Source organism: Tasmannia lanceolata, unplaced genomic scaffold, assembly GCF_043159265.1.
Source record: "Tasmannia lanceolata isolate RefF3 unplaced genomic scaffold, GAP_Taslan_0.1 ptg000008l, whole genome shotgun sequence".
Taxonomy (NCBI): domain Eukaryota; kingdom Viridiplantae; phylum Streptophyta; class Magnoliopsida; order Canellales; family Winteraceae; genus Tasmannia; species Tasmannia lanceolata.
This window is the reverse complement of record NW_027518685.1, coordinates 29,064,716-29,086,619: the sequence shown is the minus strand read 5'-3', so window position 1 is coordinate 29,086,619 and position 21,904 is coordinate 29,064,716. Positions and strand designations below refer to the sequence as shown.

Below are 21,904 nucleotides of genomic sequence, written 5' to 3'. Positions count from 1 at the left end.
ACATACCTCGACCACTACAAGTAGTAGCTCATGCTTGGTAAATACTTGCACTCTCCCCTGCTTTTCCGCGATTAGGGGTGGCAACGGGGAGGGGCAGAGCCGGATGTTGCATTTCCCCATCCCCGACCTCGTCCTCGTCCCTGCCTGAAGGAAAATTGGCCATCCCCAAAGTGGGGATGGCGGGGAATCCCCATCCCCGTCTCACGGGGAAAACCTAATCCGCATCCCCGTCTCATGCGAACGAAATCAAAAGGAGACTTCTTATTTGAGAGGAGAAAATGGTTTATACAACTTATATAGGGGCCGACCTCTTAAAACAAAACATTAGGTATTGAATCGGGGCGGGACGGGACAAGGCCATCCCCACCTCCATTGTTGAGTGCAAGTAACATCCCATGATCAACTTCTACAGCAATAGTAACTCAGACAAATGTTCTTTCTTTTACTGGGATCGTCAATTTAGAACGCTTGAGATGAAGTAAAAACTAATGCAGAAAACCCTGTTGAGTGTCTATATGTTTATTCTCTTCTGCCATGATAGATGATGTGCAAAGCTTTGCACAAATATTACATAGGCATCTCACATGCAGGCCATCTGCAAAATGCCTTTTGGGATGGACACTAGCAAATCCTTATGTGGGATTTGGCCATTTTGTACTTATACTGATGTCGTATAACTTCAAAGTCAGATTTTTAACTTTTTACCGAGGATTAGAATCAAAGTAGGGTAAAAAAATCACTATCCATGACCTAGGATTGGAGCATAATTCTAGAGCAGATGGAGCCCAATTCAAATTTTTTTGATCGGGGTAAGTAAATAGAGGCATAGAGCCGTCCTTCACAAGAATCAATAGAAATTCACTTATTAAGTTACTAACAGGGGTAGGGAAAAGTTTTTCTGAAAATATTTTCCACAGTCACTATCCATGACCTAATAAAGATTCACTTATCTGAGCACTGCTAGGAAAACGGGATCCCGTTTTGGTAAAGAAAGTGGGCATTGATTATTGCAGCCACGTCCACTAAAAGAGAAAAGAAGGGAGCTCAAATCCCCATATAGCAATAAATAAGTCTTCAAAAAGGTCAGAGCAACGGTCTTAATACTCCCATTTTTTATTTTGCACGCGGGATCCCATTTTCAAAGTGTTTTCCGTTTTATTATTTTTCCTTTTTTTTAGGGATAATTACATTTACACCCCCCTCTAGTTTCTTACACATCCACTTCAACCCCTATAGTTTAAAAAATGACAGAGACATCCCCCTTAGTTTCGTTTTGTTTAAGGTTTGCCCCCTCAGCTGAAGGTTCGTCCATAGATTGAAGGGTTAGGATGATCCGATGGAGCTGATTTTTTGTTTGGATTCTGGTATGGGCCCACATTATTTGGATGTTCCAAAGCGTTCATTTGATGGGTCCTCACATAGATAGGGTGTGCCCAAAAAATCAGCTCCATCGGATCATCCTAACCCTTCAATCTATGGACGAACCTTCAGCTGAGGGGGCAAACCTTAAACAAAACGAAACTAGAGGGGATGTCTCTGTCACTTTTTAAACTATAGGGGTTGAAGTGGATGTGTCAGAAACTAGAGAGGGTGTAAATGTAATTATCCCTTCTTTTTATATAACTAAGTTTTGAGATTTTGTTGACGTGCATATAATACTTGCATATGCAGGGATGATGTGTTAAGGGTCTTGTGTACTGGCATTGAATGTGTAATAGTAGCTAGTCACAGAAGGCATTTCGCGCCTGGGCTGTTGCATTTGAGAGTAGCCAAACATGCTCAGATTTTGTCTTATTCATTTAATTCAATCTGTGGTGGCTGCTCTCAAATGCAACAGCCCAAGCCCGAAATGCATTCTACGATGGTCCCTAGCAAATCCTTAAAAAATTTCATTACCTTAAAAAAATGATAAATGGAAGAACCTTTATAAGGTTTAAATAATCACAGGGCCAATCCATGGCTACCAAGTTATTCCATGTCATATAATATAGACGTATAGAATTGAAAGAATCTTGTGCTTGCAGCCCCTCCAGATCCAAGATCTCCTGAGGTCCTAAAAGGAATATGATACTTACACAGTTACACCACATTGTTTTGGTAGGATATATCCTCCTTATTTCGAACTTTCTCCATTGGCTATTACAGTTCCCACTGACCTGGAACAAACAAAGAAAAGAGCAAATAAATTCCCTTTTTCTCTTAAAAAACAAAGATGTATGGCATATCTATTTGCCCATAGTTATGAAGCTTGGATTCAGGAACAATTTGGTATTCAAAACATTCATGTAAAGTTTGGGTGGAGTTCAAGAAAAATTTAGAAAAGTGCATGGAAGGGTTAGCTATGAATTTTAGAAAAGTATGCCTATAGTTATTTAAGTTGATTTTTGAAGACTTTTCCAATTATTCAGAGCTCTTTATAACTATGATATGAAAGGAAACGTCATCAGCTTCCCTCCTAATGGACTACAAAGGGGACAATGATGTTTCTAAGAAAAAATATTCACCAATCAAAGAAAAAGAGAATGAATTTCCTTATCCCTCTCAGTATAACCCGACTATCTCACAATATCAAGGAATGAGCATAAGGATTAACATGGGAAAGAAATGTGGGTTGAATAGTACCGTGTAAAGGGAGGTTGAATACAAGATTATTCTTTCGAGGAACAAAGCTGAGAAACGAGCTCGAAAACTCCTCGCATGGATGCATCATTCTGCAGAACAGAAATTCCAAAAATGGAAATAGAATGATATCCAGGCAGCTGAAATAACCACTTAACTAAAAGCATGTAATTTCTGACAATAAACACACCAGATACACAATGTCAAATGCATTGCGGTAACTTTCAAGAGACTTCTCTACATTGTCATTCCTGCAAGAGCAAGTACCAATTTCAAAGAAATAAAAAAGATGCTATAGAAAAATTCTGAAAATCTGCCAATTGTTCCTGAACAACAGAAAGAGATCAATGACTGCAAGCTTTCTCAACTTTACTTGAGAGTTTTCTTTTTCTTTTTTCACTATATTTGGAAATCAAACTTTATAAAAGGGAAAAATATAAAAGTAAATACAACCGACCTGCTCAAATTACACACCCACCCCCACAATAGACGTTTCTTAATGAAGGAGGTTATCTGTTTCCATAGGTATCAACACTTTTTTCCCTCTTTTCTAGGATCTTTATATTTTTTCAACATATATATTGAATATTATATTCTATATGTTTTAACTATTTGTGCAAAGGCATTTGCATATTGGATGTCATTTTCATTTCACAATTTTCTAACTTTTCTATCATTGTAGCCTTTGTTTTACCTCTCAGTTTCTTTAGGGTTTCACATTTTTGAGTATTTTATATAATCCTTACAGCCGTTTACTGCTGCTTTTTTTCAAAATCATTTGACCTGTGAAGCCAACTCAGAAATCACCAAGGTGATACAATTTTCCCTATCAATTGTGAAGTCAGTTTGAGGTTTCATAAATATGTTATAGTGCCTTCATGAAGCTCAAAACCTATTGGCAAATTTGAGTGCACCAAGAAGGAAATAGGGAGAAGGATTCCTAACTGATAACATAAAAGAAATATTTGAAAAGCTTGTTGGTCAAATCAAAACGCAGCTGAGTCAAGTCAATTTATCCAGGATTCAAGTAGTGTGTTTAAATTCCGATTCAACAAAAAGGAAAGGCCCAATCAATGGTCAAATCATAAGTTACCTAGTTCACTCAACGCCATGTTGTTTTGCAGTATTGCAAAACGATATGTGCAAACCGGTTCGTAATACAGTTCACAATAATATGCCAAAACTAGTGAAACAAGCCAGCTTGAAAGGTACATGGTTTGATGCCCAGTTTTGACTTCACACTTGTATATTTCCAGATCGCATTTAGTGTTTACCTTTCATTTCTGAGTATCTATTTCACACATTGCATGTATGTAGGAAATTGAGAAGGATTTGAATGGTTTTCCTAAATACAACCATAGACTGTGCAAGAAGCCCCTGAGACCCATCGTACCAAAACCCCAACCAAGGAAATCAAATGTGAACTTCCATGGCATGTCTAGGTTTCATTTTAATCAAAGGGTAACACTCAATCTACAACCAGAAAGGAAAGTGTCCGTAACCCAAGTCCAACAGAAGGACCCTAACTGATGGAGTCCAAATTGTGCCCCCTTATCCAACCCCAGACCCCTTGTCTACTGGACACCCAATAAGAAAAACACTTGGACAGTCAAAGGCACCCCCTCCATAATTTCAAGTCTAAGAAGACCACTAACACCCACAGAGCACAAGCAATCAAGCTCCACTAGATTTCTCATGCAGGATTTGAAGGCTTAGGTGCAGGGATCACAGCATAATATGCAGATCAAGAACTGAAATAAAAGGAAAAAAATAAGTCAGGGAAACAAACCTAGTCACCTTAGGGTTCTAGGCATCTCACCTAGCTTGAAGAATCACACCTTAAGAGAGAAAATGGCTGCAAGCAATGGGATTTATTAAATTCATCCCTAATGGCCAAGAGGCCTTACATGTTTATAGAGTTTCTCTAACCCCACGAAAATCTACTCCTAGTCATATATGAACTCAACTTCTACTCTGTTATGGAAAAGGCCCACCTGTCCTAGCATGCCATGTGTCAATGGTGTATCCATAGGACTTGGTCTTAGAACTAGTCAACACTCTAAAACCCACGAAAATTTCAAAGGCAAAGCAGGCCCTGTTGGCCATGTGGTGTTGTGGGCCCTCTTGATCACTTAATAAACTATGTGAATTTTAAACATATGTGGGCCACTTGACTTAAGTCACTTAATAATAAGACTTAACAACCCTTACAATAAAAGAAAAAAAAAAGCCTCCCTATACCTAGGGATCTCTCACAAGGGCCCTCCTCCATCAGTCTTTTGCCAAAAGAGGAAAGGGGCATTGGAGTTGGGTCTCTTCAGGAGCTGTCTTGGATTCCTATTTAATAAAAAATCCGGATTCGGGTCGTGATTAATCATTTGATATTTAAGTAATACGTACGTAAATAAGGTCATCCTTTATGGAGTCTTGATAGAAGGATTCCTCTACTAATGTAGTCAACCCCATTCGTTAGAACAACTTCCATTGAGTCTAATCTTAAGGACAGGACCCTACCCTACTCTCGAAACCTCTGCCGAGCTCTACCCTGCCCGCATTTCCTTAAGTTGGAAAGAAACATATGGTTTTCTTTAGTTGTAAGTTGTAACTAACTATTTTCAGCAGCCATTATAGCTTTTCATATATTTTAATATATTTCTGCTTTTCATTTTTTATTGATTTTGTAATTCCTTATATTTTTACCCATTTTATATATTTTTAAATTTTAAACTTTTTGGGTATTTTCCCAACAAAACCAAAAACATAAGAAGCTCCTAAAAGTATCATTGCACAGAAATTCCTGATTCTTGGGGTCATTATATAATGAGCATGGGAAAGTGAGGCACCAAAAAGCAAAAAATGTCATTAGCAAATCATGAATACGGGATCCCTAAAGCTTAAGAGTCAACTCCAAATCCCACCATCATCTCCAACCAGGTTTCCCTCTTGAATCTTGATACGGTCACTCAAAAACTGAGAAACAATAATGAATAAGAATGGGCAAAGGAACAAAACTGCCTTAACTCTCTAGAACTATTAAGTAAACAAATTGGAGAACTATTAGGTAAAATAGAAAAACCAAGCAGAGGAAATTCAGGACCCATTCCACTTTCTCCACCAATTAGTAGAACTCGTCCTCGCGAACAAGTAATCAAGTCCAATCAATGGATTCATAAACATTCTCTACATCCCCATTATAGGTGATTGGGCCAAAGATTCCACCTTATACACCTAATAAGAATAAAGTGTCCTGTCCCCTGAAATGATACAATAACCCTGATCAGACCCAAGCCACAGAATTTAAGGTACCGTCAAGGGAAAAAATCTATCAAATCAGATAAATACGTCAAGCCAAACAAAAGCATGTGACTTGGAATGGACAAGCAAGTCTATAAGTTTGGAAACTTACAATAATCAGTTATTGTCGATTAGGAAAACAAAATATTGGGACTAATACAGGAATTTGAGTAAATGGAAATTAATTTCAGATTAACAACTAGTAGCGTCAAACTACCATAACACATTTGTTCAATGTTCTAGAGCTTCATGTTCACCTAGGGCAGATTCTACGCACTCTGCATTCTCCAGACTTTCAAACTGGCATTTCACATTCTGTTTGCATTGTCAATAGGAGTTACAGGAATCAATCACAACTACATGCTGATTGATAGTGGACAGATCTATCCAATTCTATAGAAAACAGAAACATATCCAAAGATGATGGACCGACATATCAAATAATAAGCACAAGACATCAACCCAGATAGTTTATGGATAGCAGTCTGTAGCAGAAAGAAAAAATTGAAGATGGACAGGCTGGGTGAGGCAGAGTTATTGACTTACAGGAATCCGACCGCAATCCGGTTCTCATAATTCAAACCATCAGACATGCCCAAATCTCCAATGTGATCTCCAAGTAGTAACACATTAGTCCTCTTCTTTACTGTGACATTGTCATCATTTAGCTTATCTATACCACCTAATTGGTCATGAACTGGAGCAGCCATATCAAGAGCATGCTCGTTCTTATTCAGGACATGAATTGTCCTCCCTACCATCAAAATCAGTTAGAAAATGACTAAATAATGCAATATAATATATGACTTTCAATTCATCAGAATATTTCTGTAAATAACAATGACCGCAACAGGCCATTCAAAAAAAATAACCACAACAGTTCTATTCTGCTATGAATGAAAAGAAAATGAATATGAGTAAACATTAGTGAAACAATTGAAAGACGAACCCTACAAAAGCTCCACAATATTTGAAAAGAATCAAGAATGCCTGTTTTTTATGTAGCCGATGAAGCCCAAAGAGTCTTCCCTATTCTAATCCAGGAAGTTTACAAAAGGAGGAAGAAAGCATCTATCTTGCTATCACCAACCCAACCACATTACATCATATGTATGATGGTTAGTGGGCCCATGTGAGTCCCTTTTGACATAACGGGACCTGGTTTTTCTCTTCAATAAGCACCAAGCCCATTTTTGTGGGGTTTGAAAATATTAAGATATATTTTAGAGTTTCTTACCGAGTCATGTTTGTATTAAAATGAGAAAACTTTTTTTGGAACGTGAAAATAGGGAAGTTATATTTACTTAGATTTGTATGTTATGGCTTAGGTGCCAAAAATTGTGAGGAACCTTTTATCTTTAATTTTTGAGTCTGGAGAGGTACAGAAGAGGGGAAAGGGAATGCTATATGTAAAACTCATCACTTTTTTTTCTTGGGGCTTATTTTCATGCATTTTCTTGACTTTTGTGAAGAACAGCATAACTCTATGCCTCGGATGCGTATGTAAGCATTTGAGCATTTTTTGCATGTTTTTAATTGAAAAGTCCCACTCTATTGGAATATGCTTGTGGTTTTTTAATCTTCTCTGATTTTTATTAAAGAACTCTTCTACTTGAATATACATACAAAATTAGAGATCAGTTCCGGAAATTCCAGCCCTTTAGTTTGATCCATTTCTAACAGATCATGAGAAAAGCAATTTACTGAATCAAGCTTAAATTTGATGTAGGTAATCAATCCCCCAACCGAATATCTGTAAAATGCCAAAAGTTAACGTATCTGGTTGAAAAGATTACCAATTGCTAAAACAGAACTTGTAGCAAAAACAATTATGAAAAAATTATAAAATGGGGCCAAATGGATACCTTTAAAAGCGACAAGCTGGCCGCTGCTATTAAAGACCATTCTGTTTGATACTATCTTGATATTTTTAAAAGATCTATGAAGTTTCTGCCTCAAAACCTACAAGAAGATGCACAACTGTCATGCATCATCTGTATAGTTTGCAAAAGGAAATGCCTCAAGTTATATTTGATTGAAAATGGCAACAAAAATAGTTTTACAACTCAATTGAGTACACTAAAAATTGTTGATCCACCTCAACAAAATTAAGACACATGCCTACTTGAAAAGAATCAAGTACTCGGAATTTCAGAAAAATGTAATACAGAAGAATATGTTTCTTAAACACAGGAAGAAAATTGGAATGGTGACATTCTCAACTCAGACCTGGGCATTGACAACTCATAGGTCCGGCTTCAAGCTTTTAAACCCTGGCTACAAGCTATAAGGTCTAAAGAGAACTTATGGAACAAGTTTTGTGATACTGACCTCTTCTATGATGTCTGCAAGGCCTGCAGAAAATATAAGAACAGGCACATCTCTCTCCTGTCAATTAAAAAAAATGAAAGAACTTAAGTTGGTGAGAACCTGATCAATCAATTCTTGGGCTATATTTTCACATCCCAATGGGTTATTGCTTCTATTACCCCAAGAGAAATGTAAACTTGATCTAGTAGCTATAGTTCAAAGCAGCAGAAGCTATTGTGCCCAGATCCTGAGCATACTTACTCAATATGCACTGCACCATATGGCAGTTCAGAGTCCAGTCACTAAATAAATCTAGAAATAATATAATCAAAGATACAAAACCTTTTGGAATTCAGTTTTAAGGTGTTTATCTAAATTTAGACCAATCAGAAGTGAACACAAGCAGTTCAAGATGAGGGAACTCCATGTGAACTAGACTCCCAGAAAACTTGATCATCAATAGGGTTGCTTCAGTTTACCAAGGCTCCAATTAATGATCCAAATGATTTTACCAGAAATCAGCATGTTGGATATCTATGTGTGTTTCTATGTATGTATGCCATAAGGGCATAGTAGTCTTTTCCTCTTTCCCATCTTATATATACTTGAGTGAAGGGGAGAGACCCTAACTCATTCCATTCTCTCATTTTAGTTCTTCTCCAACATGGTATAAAAGCCTTGGGGTTTTAGTGCCCTAGGGACCAAATTGGAGATTCTTCTCCTTCTTTTTCTTCTTCTTCTCCACTCTCTCCACCCAACCCCATGACCTAAACCCATTTCCCACTCTTCTCCTTCTTCCCTCTTCCTCTCTTCCTCCTCTCTTCTTCTTCTTCTTCTTCTTCTTCTCCTCTTGCCCCCCTTGTGCACCCCCCCTGTGCGCGCCCCCTGGTTGCCCTCCCCTCACTATTTCTTCTTCTTCCTCCTCCTCCACTCCCCCCCCCCACACCTGCTGCCCTCTTTCTCCCCTCCCTCCTTTCTCTATTTCCCTCTTCTTCTCCCTCCTAAAACCCCAAAATCTTCACTCCTAATTTCCCCTTCTTAAAGCCCTAAATCCTCTACCTCATAAAACCCTAAATCCCTCACCCACTCCCTATTTCATGGCGTAAATCTCCTATTTCTATTATTCCTCTTCTTCGCGGCCCCGATTTCCTCTCGGCATTGGCCCGAATCTTTCTCTCTATGCTCCTTCATGTGCATTGTCTCTATATGCCTCTCCTCATTCTCTTGTGTCGTCGGAGCCGCGCTCATCTGATGGAGTCGCCCTTGTGACTTCTCTTTGTCTCTTATATTTCATCTCCTTTCGGGCCGTCGTGAGCTTTTTCTCTTCCGATGGATCCATCGAATACTTCGGATCCTCCTCTCTCACCCTCCCTTACTGACAGTGTGACTGATCCTCCCGGGGCTCCTTCTCCTTTGAGCTACCATCCCACAGTGTACTCTCCCTTTGTTGAGCAGTCCTTTCCCCAGATGACTTCGGAGCGCCTTGACGGCTCCAATTATCTTAGCTGGAGGAGGGCTGTTGAGACCTATCTTCTCGCTCGCGACAGAGTGTCTCTCATTGAGCGGGGTCCTCCACCCTCCTCAGATCCATCCTATGACCGGTGGCGTCAGGATGATGCGATGGTTCGCACGTTACTATGGCAGAGCATGGCTTCTCATATTTCTCAGCCGATGATGGACTTAGTGACTGCCAAGGACATTTGGGAGCATGTTGCTCTCATGTTCTCTGGGGTTGATAACATCACTCGCATATGTGCGACCTACTCTGAGTGGATTCGTCTTGAACGTCGCAACTTATCCCTCTCTGACCATTACAGCCGGTTTATCTCTCTATGCCAACAGCTCGATGTCTTTATGCCCCTCACTTCAGATCTGACGGTTCTAGCTCGTCAGCGGGATCAGCTTAGGGCTATACACTACCTTGAGTCCTTGGGCCCGGACTTCTTACCATTCCGTCAGCAGATGATTGGCTGAGGGACCATTCCCTCTCTCCCAGAGATTTACTCCCGTGCTCGGCAGTGTGCCCCGGGAGGCTCATCCACTATGCTTCCTTCAGAGGGTTCCGCTCTTGCTTCTTATGATACTGGGACTTCTTCCGGTCGTGGCACTGGTCCTTTTGGTCGTGGCACTGGCTCCTTTGGCCGTGCTCGAGGCTCCTTTGGCCGTGGTCGTGGTCGTGTGATGGGTGGTAGCCGTGGTACAGGTGGTCGTGGTAGGCCATATTGCACTCACTGTCAGAGGAATAGTCACCGTGTTGATACTTGCTCCGTGCTTCATCCAGAGCTCCATCATTCCCGCGCTGCCCACCTCTCTGTTGCGTCCCCTATTGATGGCACATTCCAGTCTTCTACTTCAGATCTTCCAGACGAGCCTTTTGCGTTCACCAGAGCTGATTATGAGGAGCTTCAGCGTCTCCGCCTTAGCAGCCACCCTCCATCCGCCGCAGTTGCCCAGTCAGGTAGTGCACCTGCTTCCCTTCTCACTAGCTCCAGCTCCTGGATCATAGATTCTGAGGCATCCAACCATGTGACGGGTACCTCTCAATCCCTTACATCATTTCAGTCATTTCCTTCTCATTCTCGTTTTGTCACTCTGGCTGATGGCACCAAAGTTCCCATTTCTGGTACTGGTTCTTTGTCACCCCATGAGGGTCTCACTCTATCATCTGTCTTGTGTGTTCCCAACCTAACTCATTCCATTCTCTCATTTTGGTTCTTTTCCAACACAGCAGATCTCAGTCAGCAGATCCTTCATAACATAATCGAACTTTTGATCATCTTGGTCAAGTCAACATGGAGTTTTTGGGAACTGGAATTATATGCTGGCTCCAGCAGAGTTCTCATTGGGTTACTTGAGTTAAACCATAGATTGTAAATCTACAGTCTCTAAGAACTGATCAAATAAAATAACCACAGAAGATGAGTCTCTACCTCCAGGAACTCAAAAAGCTCAACTACACCATCTCTAAAAGCAATCACAGCATTCGCCACAGATTTCTTTATGTCGTCATAGGTGAGGCCACCCTCAATAAGAAGGGCATGACTTTTCCCCCACCTGCAAAGATAAAATTATCATCGACGGGTCCTTGATATCTTCTTCAGATTCAATAGAAACATAATAGTAAGCATAAAGGGAAGTAGGCACTATAAAGCCATAGAATAACGTACAAGTCTGAGCACAGGATATTTGTGGAAGAAACAACTCAATGTCATAGTTAGGTAACCGGTGAAAATGAAATATATGATTATTAAACCCATCAAAAGGTCATATCCAAACTCAAATTTGAATTTTCTCCTAAATAGTTAAACGGGCAGGTGTGACTGCAATGGTTAGTGATCAATAAAAAAAAGAAAATATTACCTTTTTTTTATGGGTTGAAGAAAAGATTACTATACCTGAAAAAATGGGTCGTTTAGTGATAGAGGTATTTTGGTCATTCTGATCAAAACCCACTTATATGTATATATTACTTGCATTGATGAATAGAATTAGGTTCTGCACTCCAAAAGTTTTTTCTCCTCCATCTCTTTGTACTCTATTAGATTATTCAATATTTTAATGGTATCAGAGCAAGAAGATCAAGTTCCAATGACACTCCTCACTCCAATCTCTCAAACAATGTATATCTTTATTTTCCTTCTTCAATCAGATCATAACTTCCTTTTCGTCCTCTTCATTTAAAAAACAAAGTTCTTACTTCTACCATCGTTTCACCTTCTTCTCTATTACTCTTATTTTCCTATTTCTCCCAGCAAAATATTTCAAAAATCACCATTTTTTAGGGCTTTCCCATCTCCAAGAAAGTTTCAAACCCTCGCTCCTTTCGAACCCCTTTTCCCTTTCCTTGCCAACTCAAGCCTAACTTAAGTGAGGTGCATGTGATAGGGATTACCTTAAAGTCTACGGTTGTGGGAATAAAAAAAAGGGGACAAAACAGTCATTTCCAAGGCACCCAAGAGCAAAGAAGTCAACCACAAACTTTGGTTTGGAGCTTCAATGAAAGGATGAGCCCCTCTTAAGAGTTAGAAAGTTCAAGAGATTTAATGTTGTAAGTCTGTAGGGGTATGTAAGTCTTTTTCTTTTTAATCTACTTAAGTCACTTTAGTGAGTTTTTGAAATAAGATAGGGCTCATCAAGTCCCACTACATGTTAAGTGGGGAGTCTTATTTTTTGGGGGATTAGGTTGTTGAGATAATTGCTGGGCAAATTCGATCCCATCATGCACAAATAAACGGAATAGTAAAAAGAAAAGCAAACCACAAGATGAACACTATGATCTTACATGGTTCGGCCAAGATTCCTATGTCCACTAGCGAGAACACGATCTTCCACTATGAGAGAACAAAATAAAGGATTACAATGGGATTAACCTGCAGACACACAAACCCGCAAATAACCCTTATTCTCTCAACCAAGACTATACACACAAGCAACCTGAGAAAAACCCACAAGAAAAAAAAATCCAAGGGGAGACTCTCTCTCTCTCTCTCTCTCTCTCTCTCTCTCTCTCTCCCAAGAGAAAATCGTCTCTTGCATTTTATATCTTAGGTTTAGGTTTAACTAAAAAAACAATTTCATTTTTTAAACTTCCCACCATATGTGGGAAACAAGGCAACTTCCCAACATCCACATTGGCTTGTTTTCCAGCGACCTAGAGATTTTCTGTTGATGTCGGCACTAGTCGGTTGTCGCCGGAAACCACCATTGGCTTTCCAAAGTACCAACTACACACCATCAAATCATCATGGTTCTAACTCTACTTGACTCGATCAACACGACCAATGCACGTGTGTAATTGTCAACCAGTTGACTTACCCAATTAACCCTAAAGATGGATCTCGATTCGTCCTCCCCATCATATGTGCTGCCACCTCCTCACCATCATCTGAAACCTAGAAATATGTTTATTTACCAATTGCGAAAGAAACACTGCACAGGTACTTGCCATCCGCACACTATTTCCATCCATCCATCGAGATCTTAGGAACACTAGTCACCGTGTTCCCAGCCGGACGATATAATCTATCACACTCGGTATCCGTCATCTTCTCCACCTTCCCATCCTTTTCTTTCAACACCTTAGCCAAACCCCGTTGAACAAGAATGTGCTTCGCCCTCATCTATCTAAGGTGAAACTACTCTTTTTGTCAAACTTGTCAATGTCGAACTGGGTAGAAGCTGATGTTACTGCCATCTCAGGTCACCCTCAATACGGAGCTCCACCTCGAACGAGAATCTATCGAATAATCTTTCTACCGCTAACAATTACTTTAATTGTGCTCTAACAAAGACACCCACGATCGCTCCAACCACGGCCCAATGACAATCGATCCAACCTGAGCTCTAGTACCACTTGTTGAGAAAACCATTAGGTAAATCCAATCCAATCGTGAACAAATAAACAGAATAGTAAAAAAAGCAAACTACAAGATGAACATCGATCTTCTAGTATGAGAAAACAAAATACGAAGATAACAACGGGACTAACCTGCAGACCCACAAACCACAACCCTTTTCTTGTTCTTTCAACCAAGACTGTACACACGAGCAACCCGAGAATAACCCACAAGAGAAAAAAACAAGAGTCTCTCTCTCTCTCTCTCTCTCTCTCTCTCTCTCTCTCTCTCTCTCTCTCTCTCTCTCTCTCTCTCTCTCTCTCGTACCCCGAGAGAAAACGGTCTCTTGCATTTTATATCTTAGGAGTTTTACTAAAACATAAAAAATTGTTTCCTTTTTTAACCTCCAACCATACTTTGAAAAAAAGACAAGTCCCCAACACTAGGTGTAGGTTTTCTTATTTCCATAACTTTTTTGAGAGAAAATTTGGAATTTGGCTTTGTGTCAAGGGTCTACATGTGTGAGGGTTTTGAAATCCTCTAGAAGCATATGAATCTATAAGTTGGAGGCATATGACCATCGTTGGAGATATCCTATGTTTTATCAATGAAAGCATGCATTGTGCAACCTCAGATGAGTCATCCTCTCAAAATTGATCATGAAGTGCTTTCCTGATCTCCCACGTCTGATTTCATTATTTTCAATGGTGTGAAACCCTAGAGATCTATTCCTTCTCTTTTCTCCATCTCTCGAGGGAATATCTACAACTTGTTAATTATTCTACAAGTTCAAATTTAAAGAACTCTAATTTCCTCGATTATAAATTTTAAAGTTCGCATGAATTGTTGAATGTTTATTGCGATCATACTGAAGATCATTGTAAAACTGATGGCCAATTGAGTTAATCTCAACCATCAGATAAAGTATTTGACTTGATTGCAAGATCCAACGGCATAAGGACTTAAGCATGTAGCTCAACGGTTGAGGCTATGTTTCTCAACCTTGAGGTTGCAAGTTTGATCCCAGCTTACCACCCAGAAAAAAGAAAGGATACTCAACTTAACTAAGCCTTTGTCCCAAACCAGTTGGGGTCGGCAGAAAAAAGAAAGGATCCAGTGGTATAATTAGTAATTTTACTGTGGATCAACGTGATTTTACTGCAGATAATTTTGGTTAACCTATGGCTCAGATTTAATCGTTATATCTAGTTATAATTTTAGAAAGTTTGTTCGAACCCTAGATCAGCTACTCTCCTAGTTCTACATAAGTTTGGTATGAAAGCTTAGGTTTACATGGCTACTCGAAGAGGTAGAACTTGTTGAGGGAGATTGACTGATAAAGCCAAGAATGATTACATAGTACGTTGGTGTAGACAAAGCTTTAGACACTCTTCTAAATATGAACTCCAATAAGATAGAGAATCTGTAGCCAACACTGGACACCCCATCAATCAAGAAGAAAAGGTTTCGATCAATAATAATGAAGAAATTTGTTAAGTCATCGAGATTGCCCCTAGAGTTACAGCAAAAACTCAGAAACAGCACCATAGACACACGTACTAATGACTGGGAGCATTAAATCATTGAGCGAAATAGATTTGAGTCAATAGAATAGTTGGGGGATTTCACAGAGAAGGTTAGGTCTGGTTCTACTTTTGGAAAGTTTTTCAAACCCTAGGTCAGCTAGAATGGAGTAAGCTTTACATAACCGAAAGTTAGAGTAAATCTCTTAGTTCTGCATCAACATGTTAGCTACTCACTTAAATCTCCTTTTTCTCTTTAAAATAGGGCTCACATTCTTTCACTTAAGTTACTTAAGTTGGGCATTTGGCATCCAACTTGGGTCAGTAGGTGCATGTTAGCCTTTGTCTCCAACCTCTATCCAAAACCCCATGAAAATGCAGCAGTAATCCCATAAATCCCTCCTAGCCCCTAATCAAGGCCATTCCAACTTTGCACGCCCTTGGCATTTTCTTTCCCTCTTCATCCATTTGATACATATTTTTTAACTTCCACACACTAGCTTCTTCTTACTTCTTCCATATTTTACTCTTATTGTTTTTTTTTTTTTCGAATGACTACTCTTGTACTCAAATGTTTCTCTCCTCTCGTCACCATGAATGCTTTCGCAACTAAGCAATATCAAATTATCCCATGATAATTTCCTCCAATGGAAGGGTTAGGTTCTCCTAGCCATACATACCCAAGGTCTTCTTGATCATCTCCAGGGAACTCTCTTCCTCCAAATGAGTTAATTTGGGTAGAAAGGATTAAAGAGAAATTTGTAGATGGCAGCAGGAGATGGAAATCTACTGCTATTACTATCTCTTGTTGGGACAAAATCAAAAATACTTTCCATATTATGCCCACAGTTAACTGATTTTTGTGTCGATCAATTTCACCCTTTCTTTTTAGGTTCTCTCTAGGGGTGGTTATTCGGTTATAACCGAACCGAAATAACCGAAATTTGATAACCGAAATAATTTCGGTTATCAAATTTCGGTAACCGAAACCGAACCGAAATTTTAAAAAACCGAACCGATTAAAAATTCGGATAAACCGAATAACCGAATAGTGGGAGAAAAAGAGGGAAAAAAGCAAAATCTTTGTTTCGATCGGAGGGCTAGGATGATCCAATCGAAATGATTTTTTGAGCACAACCTAATTAAGTTGTGATCAATCAAATGGACGGTTTCGATCATCCTTTGGAGTGCCCATTAGGGGTGGACATGGTTCGGTTCGGTTCGGTTCTGGGGTGAACCCAGAACCGAACCACCTATTGTCGGTTCCCAGGTTCTGGAACCAGAACCGAACCATGTGAACCTGGAACCGAACCGAACCAGAACCGAATTATTCGGTTCTGGTTCGGTTCGGTTCGGTTCTGGGTTTGCAACAGTAAAAAAAAAAATGGTTGGTTTTTAAACCAAGTGAACCTGAAAATTCTGAAATACATCCTCATACTAAACACTGAACCAAATCAGTGTCCTCCAAATGCTATCAAAACCAGAAACCCTAGGTAGAACAAACATGAGACACTACCAAAAAGACATTTTCGGAGCAAATTCGACTAAAATATATCTCAAATCCATGAATGAACAGTTCTGCTAGTACACAAACCAAATCAGAGTCCTCCAAATGTAATCAAAACCAGAAATATGAATGTTGAACAGTAAAAAAAAGGAATTACAAAAAAAAAAAAAAACCACAAATAAAAATCAGAGTACAAGATCCATTTATCAGCCAGGAAACAAGTACTAGATGTGAAAAATCAAGTAAAAAAGCAGAGGACTATGAAACTTACCTTGATTCTTTGAAAAAGTTCTTGAAGAAGAAAGAGAAAACAGAAATTGAAAGAGGGATAAAGAGGGATTAATACATACCTTCTTCTTTTTCTTCTTCTTCTTCTTCTTTTTTTTCTTCTTCATCTTCTCACGGCAGCAATCGATGCCGGAGTGGAGGCAGAAACGATCTAGGGTTTCGTTAAGTTAGAACAGTGGAGGCAAAAAAGATCTGGTTTCTTCTCTCAAAACCCCTCCTTTTGTTCCCTCCACCCCCCAAAAACAAATCCATGGCTGAAAGAGGCGAGCGAGGCGGATTTAGACGCGGATTCGGCCGAGGCGGAGGCCGAGGCAACCGAGGCCGAGGCGATCGCCGTGGTGGCCGACGTGGCGGTGGCCGTCGTGAGGAGGAAGAAAAATGGGTGCCCGTAACAAAACTAGGCCGTCTAGTAAGAGAAGGAAAAATCCGAAGCCTAGAACAGATCTACCTCCATTCCCTCTCTGTAAAGGAGCATCAAATCATTGAAACCTTTTCAAAAAAAAAGATCTGGTTTCTTATCTTTTCTTGTTTCTTTTTTCTTAATTTCTTTTGTCTTAAAAATGATATCAGCAGCCCCTTTTGTCATACGAATTTGTTATAAAGTTAAAAATGATATCAACACCCCCCACTTAATACTATTAGTTAATATAATTGTCGGTTCGGTTCGGTTCTCGGTTCCAAGTCCCCAAACCCAGAACCGAACCGAAAGCCATCGGTTCCCAGATTCGGGACCCAGAACCGAACCGTGAAGTTCCAGAACCGAACCGAACCGAACCGAAGCAGCCGGTTCGGTTCGGTTCTTCGGTTAAAACCGGAACCATGTCCAGCCCTAGTGCCCATATCACATCTTTTTTTGAAAAAATAATGGTTTTTATCATTAATTCGGTTATTTCGGTTAACCGAATTTTTTTTGGAGATAACCGAAACCGAAACCAAATAACCGAATTGCCAAAAAAAAAAAAAAAAACCCGAAACCGAACCGAAATGGAAAAGAACCGAACCGAACCGTCCGAACCAATTCGGTTCGGTTATTCGGTTTTAACCGAATAATGAACACCCCTAGTTCTCTCTAATGTTCTCAATGTTACATCAGCTATAGATTTGTGGCGAACTTTAGAATTGCAGACAAACAAGAAATGCAAATCCACCATCCAAGATAATATGACTAAGATGAAGAATCTATTAGAATTGTTTGTTGCTATTCAACATCTCGTGGATGATCTTGACTATTTCAATACACTCTTTCGGGTCTTGGTGTTCTTTATGCCATGTTTGAAACTTTGATTATCACAAGATCAAGGTTCCCTACCTTTGTCGAGATCCGTGTATTACTCCTTCAACATGAATGTATAATGGCTGCAGACTTGCCTCTGTGCCATCCTCTTAGCCTCCCACACACTCATTCTCCGAACACAATTGGGGTGTTATATTCGTCACAGACCCATTCCGAACGCGGATGTGGTCAGGCCTGAGGCTGTGATACCCCCATTACCATAACCACCACCAGAAGTATTACTCCTATTATCCTCAAGGACATTGTGGGGGTTATTTTTAACCTAATCGTTGCATCACTAAAGCCATCAAGAAGAGATAGCTTGGCCTTCTCATAAACAATTCAAAATCCCTTATGAACTTTGCATGGCTTGATTAGAAGTTTTCATTTATTCCAAGGTTTGAAACCATGAAACTTTGACACATGCGTGAGCTCTTAAGACACCTCGTATGCCAACATGTCAGTAAAAACATATTAAATAGTGAATATATACATATTAGTTAAATAGCATATATAAAACAAAACATGGTTAAAAATATACAAAAAGAAACAACAAACTCAACTCAACTCAACTCAACTAAGCCTTTGTCCCAAACTAGTTGGGGTCGGCTAATGAATCCTTTAGAAAATTTTCATAAAGAAGGTGGAAGAATCTTCCCGACTTAAATTGACTAAGTGTAATCCTGACACTAGTTGTGTTCGTCCCCATGGATCATTTTCTTTCATTCTCTCCTATCCAAGGTCATGTTCTCTGTTATGTTCCTAGCCATCAAGTCTTTCCTCACTGCTTCTACCCCAAGTTGTTTTCGGTCTGCCTCTACCTCTTTTTACCCCATCAACTTGGTACGAGTCACTTCTTCGCAGTTCTCACTGGAGCATCCAAAGGCCTACGTTGGACATGCCCAAACCATCTTAAGGGTGCTCTCTAATCTTCTCCTCAATTGGTGCAACCCCCACCTTTTTACGGATGTCTTCATTTTTAATTCTATCTAACCTTGTGTGACTGCACATCAATCTAAGCATTTGCATCTTCGCTACATTCATCTTATGCACATGCTGCTTCTTGGTGGCCCAACATTCTAAGCCGTACAGCATGGCTGGCCTCACAGTTGTCTCCTAAAACTTTCCCTTCAACTTGGTAGGTATTTTACAGTCGCAAATAACTAATGAAGCATGCTTCCACATCAACCAACCTGCTCTTATTCCTCTTCAATCTCTCCTTCCTTGTGTAGGATTGAACCAAGATACCAAAAGATATCCCTCTTAGGTACCTCCTGTCCAGTCATATTTACTACACCCTCGCCCCGCCTCCTTACCTTACTAAAGTTGCACTCCATATACTCTGTCTTAGTCCTACTCGGTCTAAAACCTTTGGATTCCAAAGTACTTCTCCATAACTCTAACTTAGCATTAACTGTTGCTTTGGTTTTGTCAATTAATACTATAAAAACGGGTGGCCCAGTGCACGAGTCTTCCGCCATTGTGGGGTCTGGGGAGGGCTAGATGTACGTAGCCTTACCCCTGCTTTGCAGAGAGGCTGTTTCCGTGACTCGAAACCGTGACCACCAGATCACAAGGGAGCAACCTTACCGTTGCACCAAGACTAACCCTCTTTTGTCAATTAACTCCTGCTTTGGTTTCGTCAATTAATACTATGTCATCTGCAAATAACATACATCATGGCACCTCATCCTGGATAACCTCCGTAAGTTCATCCATAACTATGGTAAAAAGATAAGGGCTTAGAGTTGATCCTTGGTGCAGTCCCAATGTAATTGGAAACTCACTAAACGTGCCATCCGTAGTTCTGACACTAGTTACTGCTTCATTGTACATATCCTTAATCACATCAACATATTTATTAGGCACTTTTTTCCTTTCAAGGACCCACCACATAACACTCCTGGGAACCCTAACAAAAAGAAACAACAAAAAGATGATAAAATAGACAGTCTTTTGCTTTAGTTACAATTAAGGGTGTTGCTGCATTTGTCCTTACATGCTCTTTTCCATTTCTTTCGTAAACAGGAATTCTGTGTTCTTTAGAAAGGTTGTCACGTCAAATATAATCTATAGCACTGCAAGGATACCAAATTGCCCTCAAAAAAATTGTGTTGAAAAAGCAGGGAGCCCAATAATAACCATTGTAATAAATTAAAGCAGTAAGCACTCAAATAAAATCAACATTTTCAGGTCAAAAGTCAAAGGAGAAAAAGAACATTTTATTAGAAAGAGTCAAAGGAAAATAGTTAATGGGAGAGGAAGAAAGATACAAACCACTCTTCCATGAGCTTTGTTTTCTCCCCTATAGGAATTGTAGGTGAGAATTCGAGCGGGTGATAGTGGTCAAACAATTCCTGCCTCTTGATGTCATAGATGGGATTCTTCTGCTGTAATAGTGCATGGCTGGCTGATCATGCCATTAGTTAATTTTGGAAAAATAACCCTAGATTCAATAACGATCCATTAAGAAAGCTAAAGTGTGGAGATAAAAGCAACAGATGCAACTTACTCTGCCCACGGCATCCATTAATCCAATACCTTGTCAGCGTAGCATCGAAATCAGCAATCACCTAATTTTTTTGAAACAGAGGTAAAAAAAATGAACAAAATAAAAAATGCAGTTCATTAAATTTAAAACAAAATAAAAAAGATAAGAACTCAATCCCATCACAATCTCTACAAAAATTTATAATGCTGTCCATAGTTTTAAATTTCGGCCGAAATATTGAACCGAAACCGAAATTACATTGAATCGGATTTTTACATGATTTCCCCGAAATTTCGGCCCAACCAAATTTTCTTTTTCCACCCTTATTTACAAAATTTCTACCGAAATGTAAAAGATTTCCACCGAAGTATAAAGATCTCCACCGAAATGGCCGAAATTTCCACCGAAACTATTTTTCTGTGGAAATTTTAAGAAAACCAAATTTTTTATAAAATTTTTACATGATTTCGGCCGAAATTTCCACCGAAACCGACATTTAAAACCTTGATGCTGTCTTGGTGTCTTGACATTAGAGTGTGTTACGTGTCTAATTGGCCCTAACACGAATAAACAATGAAAAAAGAGAGAGAAAAAACGCATTGAAATCTCATAAAAAAAGAAAAACAAAACAAACGAGAAGAAAGAATGACATGGAAGACTGAAAAAACAGATCTTAGAATGAAGCGGAAACCTGTAATTTGGTGGGACCGTCACGACGGATGGAGGCTTTCTTTTTTTCGAGCAAATTCTGATCTCCGATCACAATTTCTGGAAACATCACGCTATCCAACTTACCTTCCCTTTCGATTTGAGACCTGCAACAGCTATTGCAATACCAAACCCTAGAAATAAAAATCCAATTAAAGAAAGCAAGAGAAGAATGAATGTGGGTCTCTATACCAAACCCTAGAAATAAAAATCCAATTAGAGAAAGCAAGAGAGGAATGAATGTGGGTCTCTCTGTATGCATGGATACATACAGGCGTTAATGTATGTATGGAAAGCAATGTATGTATGTATGAAGAAGAGGAGTTTTGGAACCTAGGTTGGATTTGAGATGGGAAGGAGAGTCCTTTCCAAGAGCAACAACTAATGAGCAAAATGCTTGGGACTCGATAGCTCATGAGAGAGATTAGAAAATCTGAGGAGGGAGTGCAACTCTGCAAAAAATAAGTATTGGGAAATGATATCTCCACTCCTTTTAATAATGGTTATGGAAAGGGGGCCGTTTAGGAACATGGTTTTTTTTTTTTTTTTTTTTTT

General features: G+C 39.5%; 1 protein-coding gene across 4 annotated transcripts; it reads right to left on the bottom strand.

Annotated features, from left to right (window-relative positions):
• Positions 1-1,887: 1,887 nt before the first annotated feature.
• On the bottom strand, positions 1,888-21,809 carry LOC143885094 (5'-nucleotidase / magnesium ion binding protein). Of its 4 annotated transcripts, none has more exons than XM_077389073.1 (11): positions 21,683-21,809; positions 21,333-21,465; positions 20,663-20,723; positions 20,428-20,560; positions 11,154-11,277; positions 8,245-8,301; positions 7,779-7,875; positions 6,460-6,667; positions 2,810-2,870; positions 2,623-2,711; positions 1,888-2,156 (listed from the first exon to the last, which is right to left on the bottom strand). In XM_077389073.1, exons 1-10 carry the CDS (start codon positions 21,763-21,765, stop codon positions 2,649-2,651), a joined length of 1,020 nt encoding a protein of 339 aa, XP_077245188.1. In that variant the 5' UTR covers positions 21,766-21,809; the 3' UTR covers positions 1,888-2,156; positions 2,623-2,648. The 4 variants fall into 4 exon arrangements, with proteins under 4 accessions (XP_077245188.1, XP_077245187.1, XP_077245189.1 ...); XM_077389072.1 differs by having other exon boundaries at positions 21,333-21,483; positions 21,683-21,794; XM_077389074.1 differs by having other exon boundaries at positions 21,622-21,778.
• Between the last annotated feature and the right edge of the window lie 95 nt (positions 21,810-21,904).

Excerpts from the sequence above, each read along its gene's own strand:
- LOC143885094 (XM_077389072.1), bottom strand. The coding sequence starts at position 21,765 with ATGAGCTATCGAGTCCCAAGCATTTTGCTCATTAGTTGTTGCTCTTGG. Across the intron at positions 20,724-21,332 it reads ACGGTCCCACCAAATTACAG|GTGATTGCTGATTTCGATGC; the intron begins GTTTCCGCTTCA and ends CAAAAAAATTAG. Across the intron at positions 2,712-2,809 it reads CATTTGACATTGTGTATCTG|AATGATGCATCCATGCGAGG; the intron begins GTGTGTTTATTG and ends TCTGTTCTGCAG.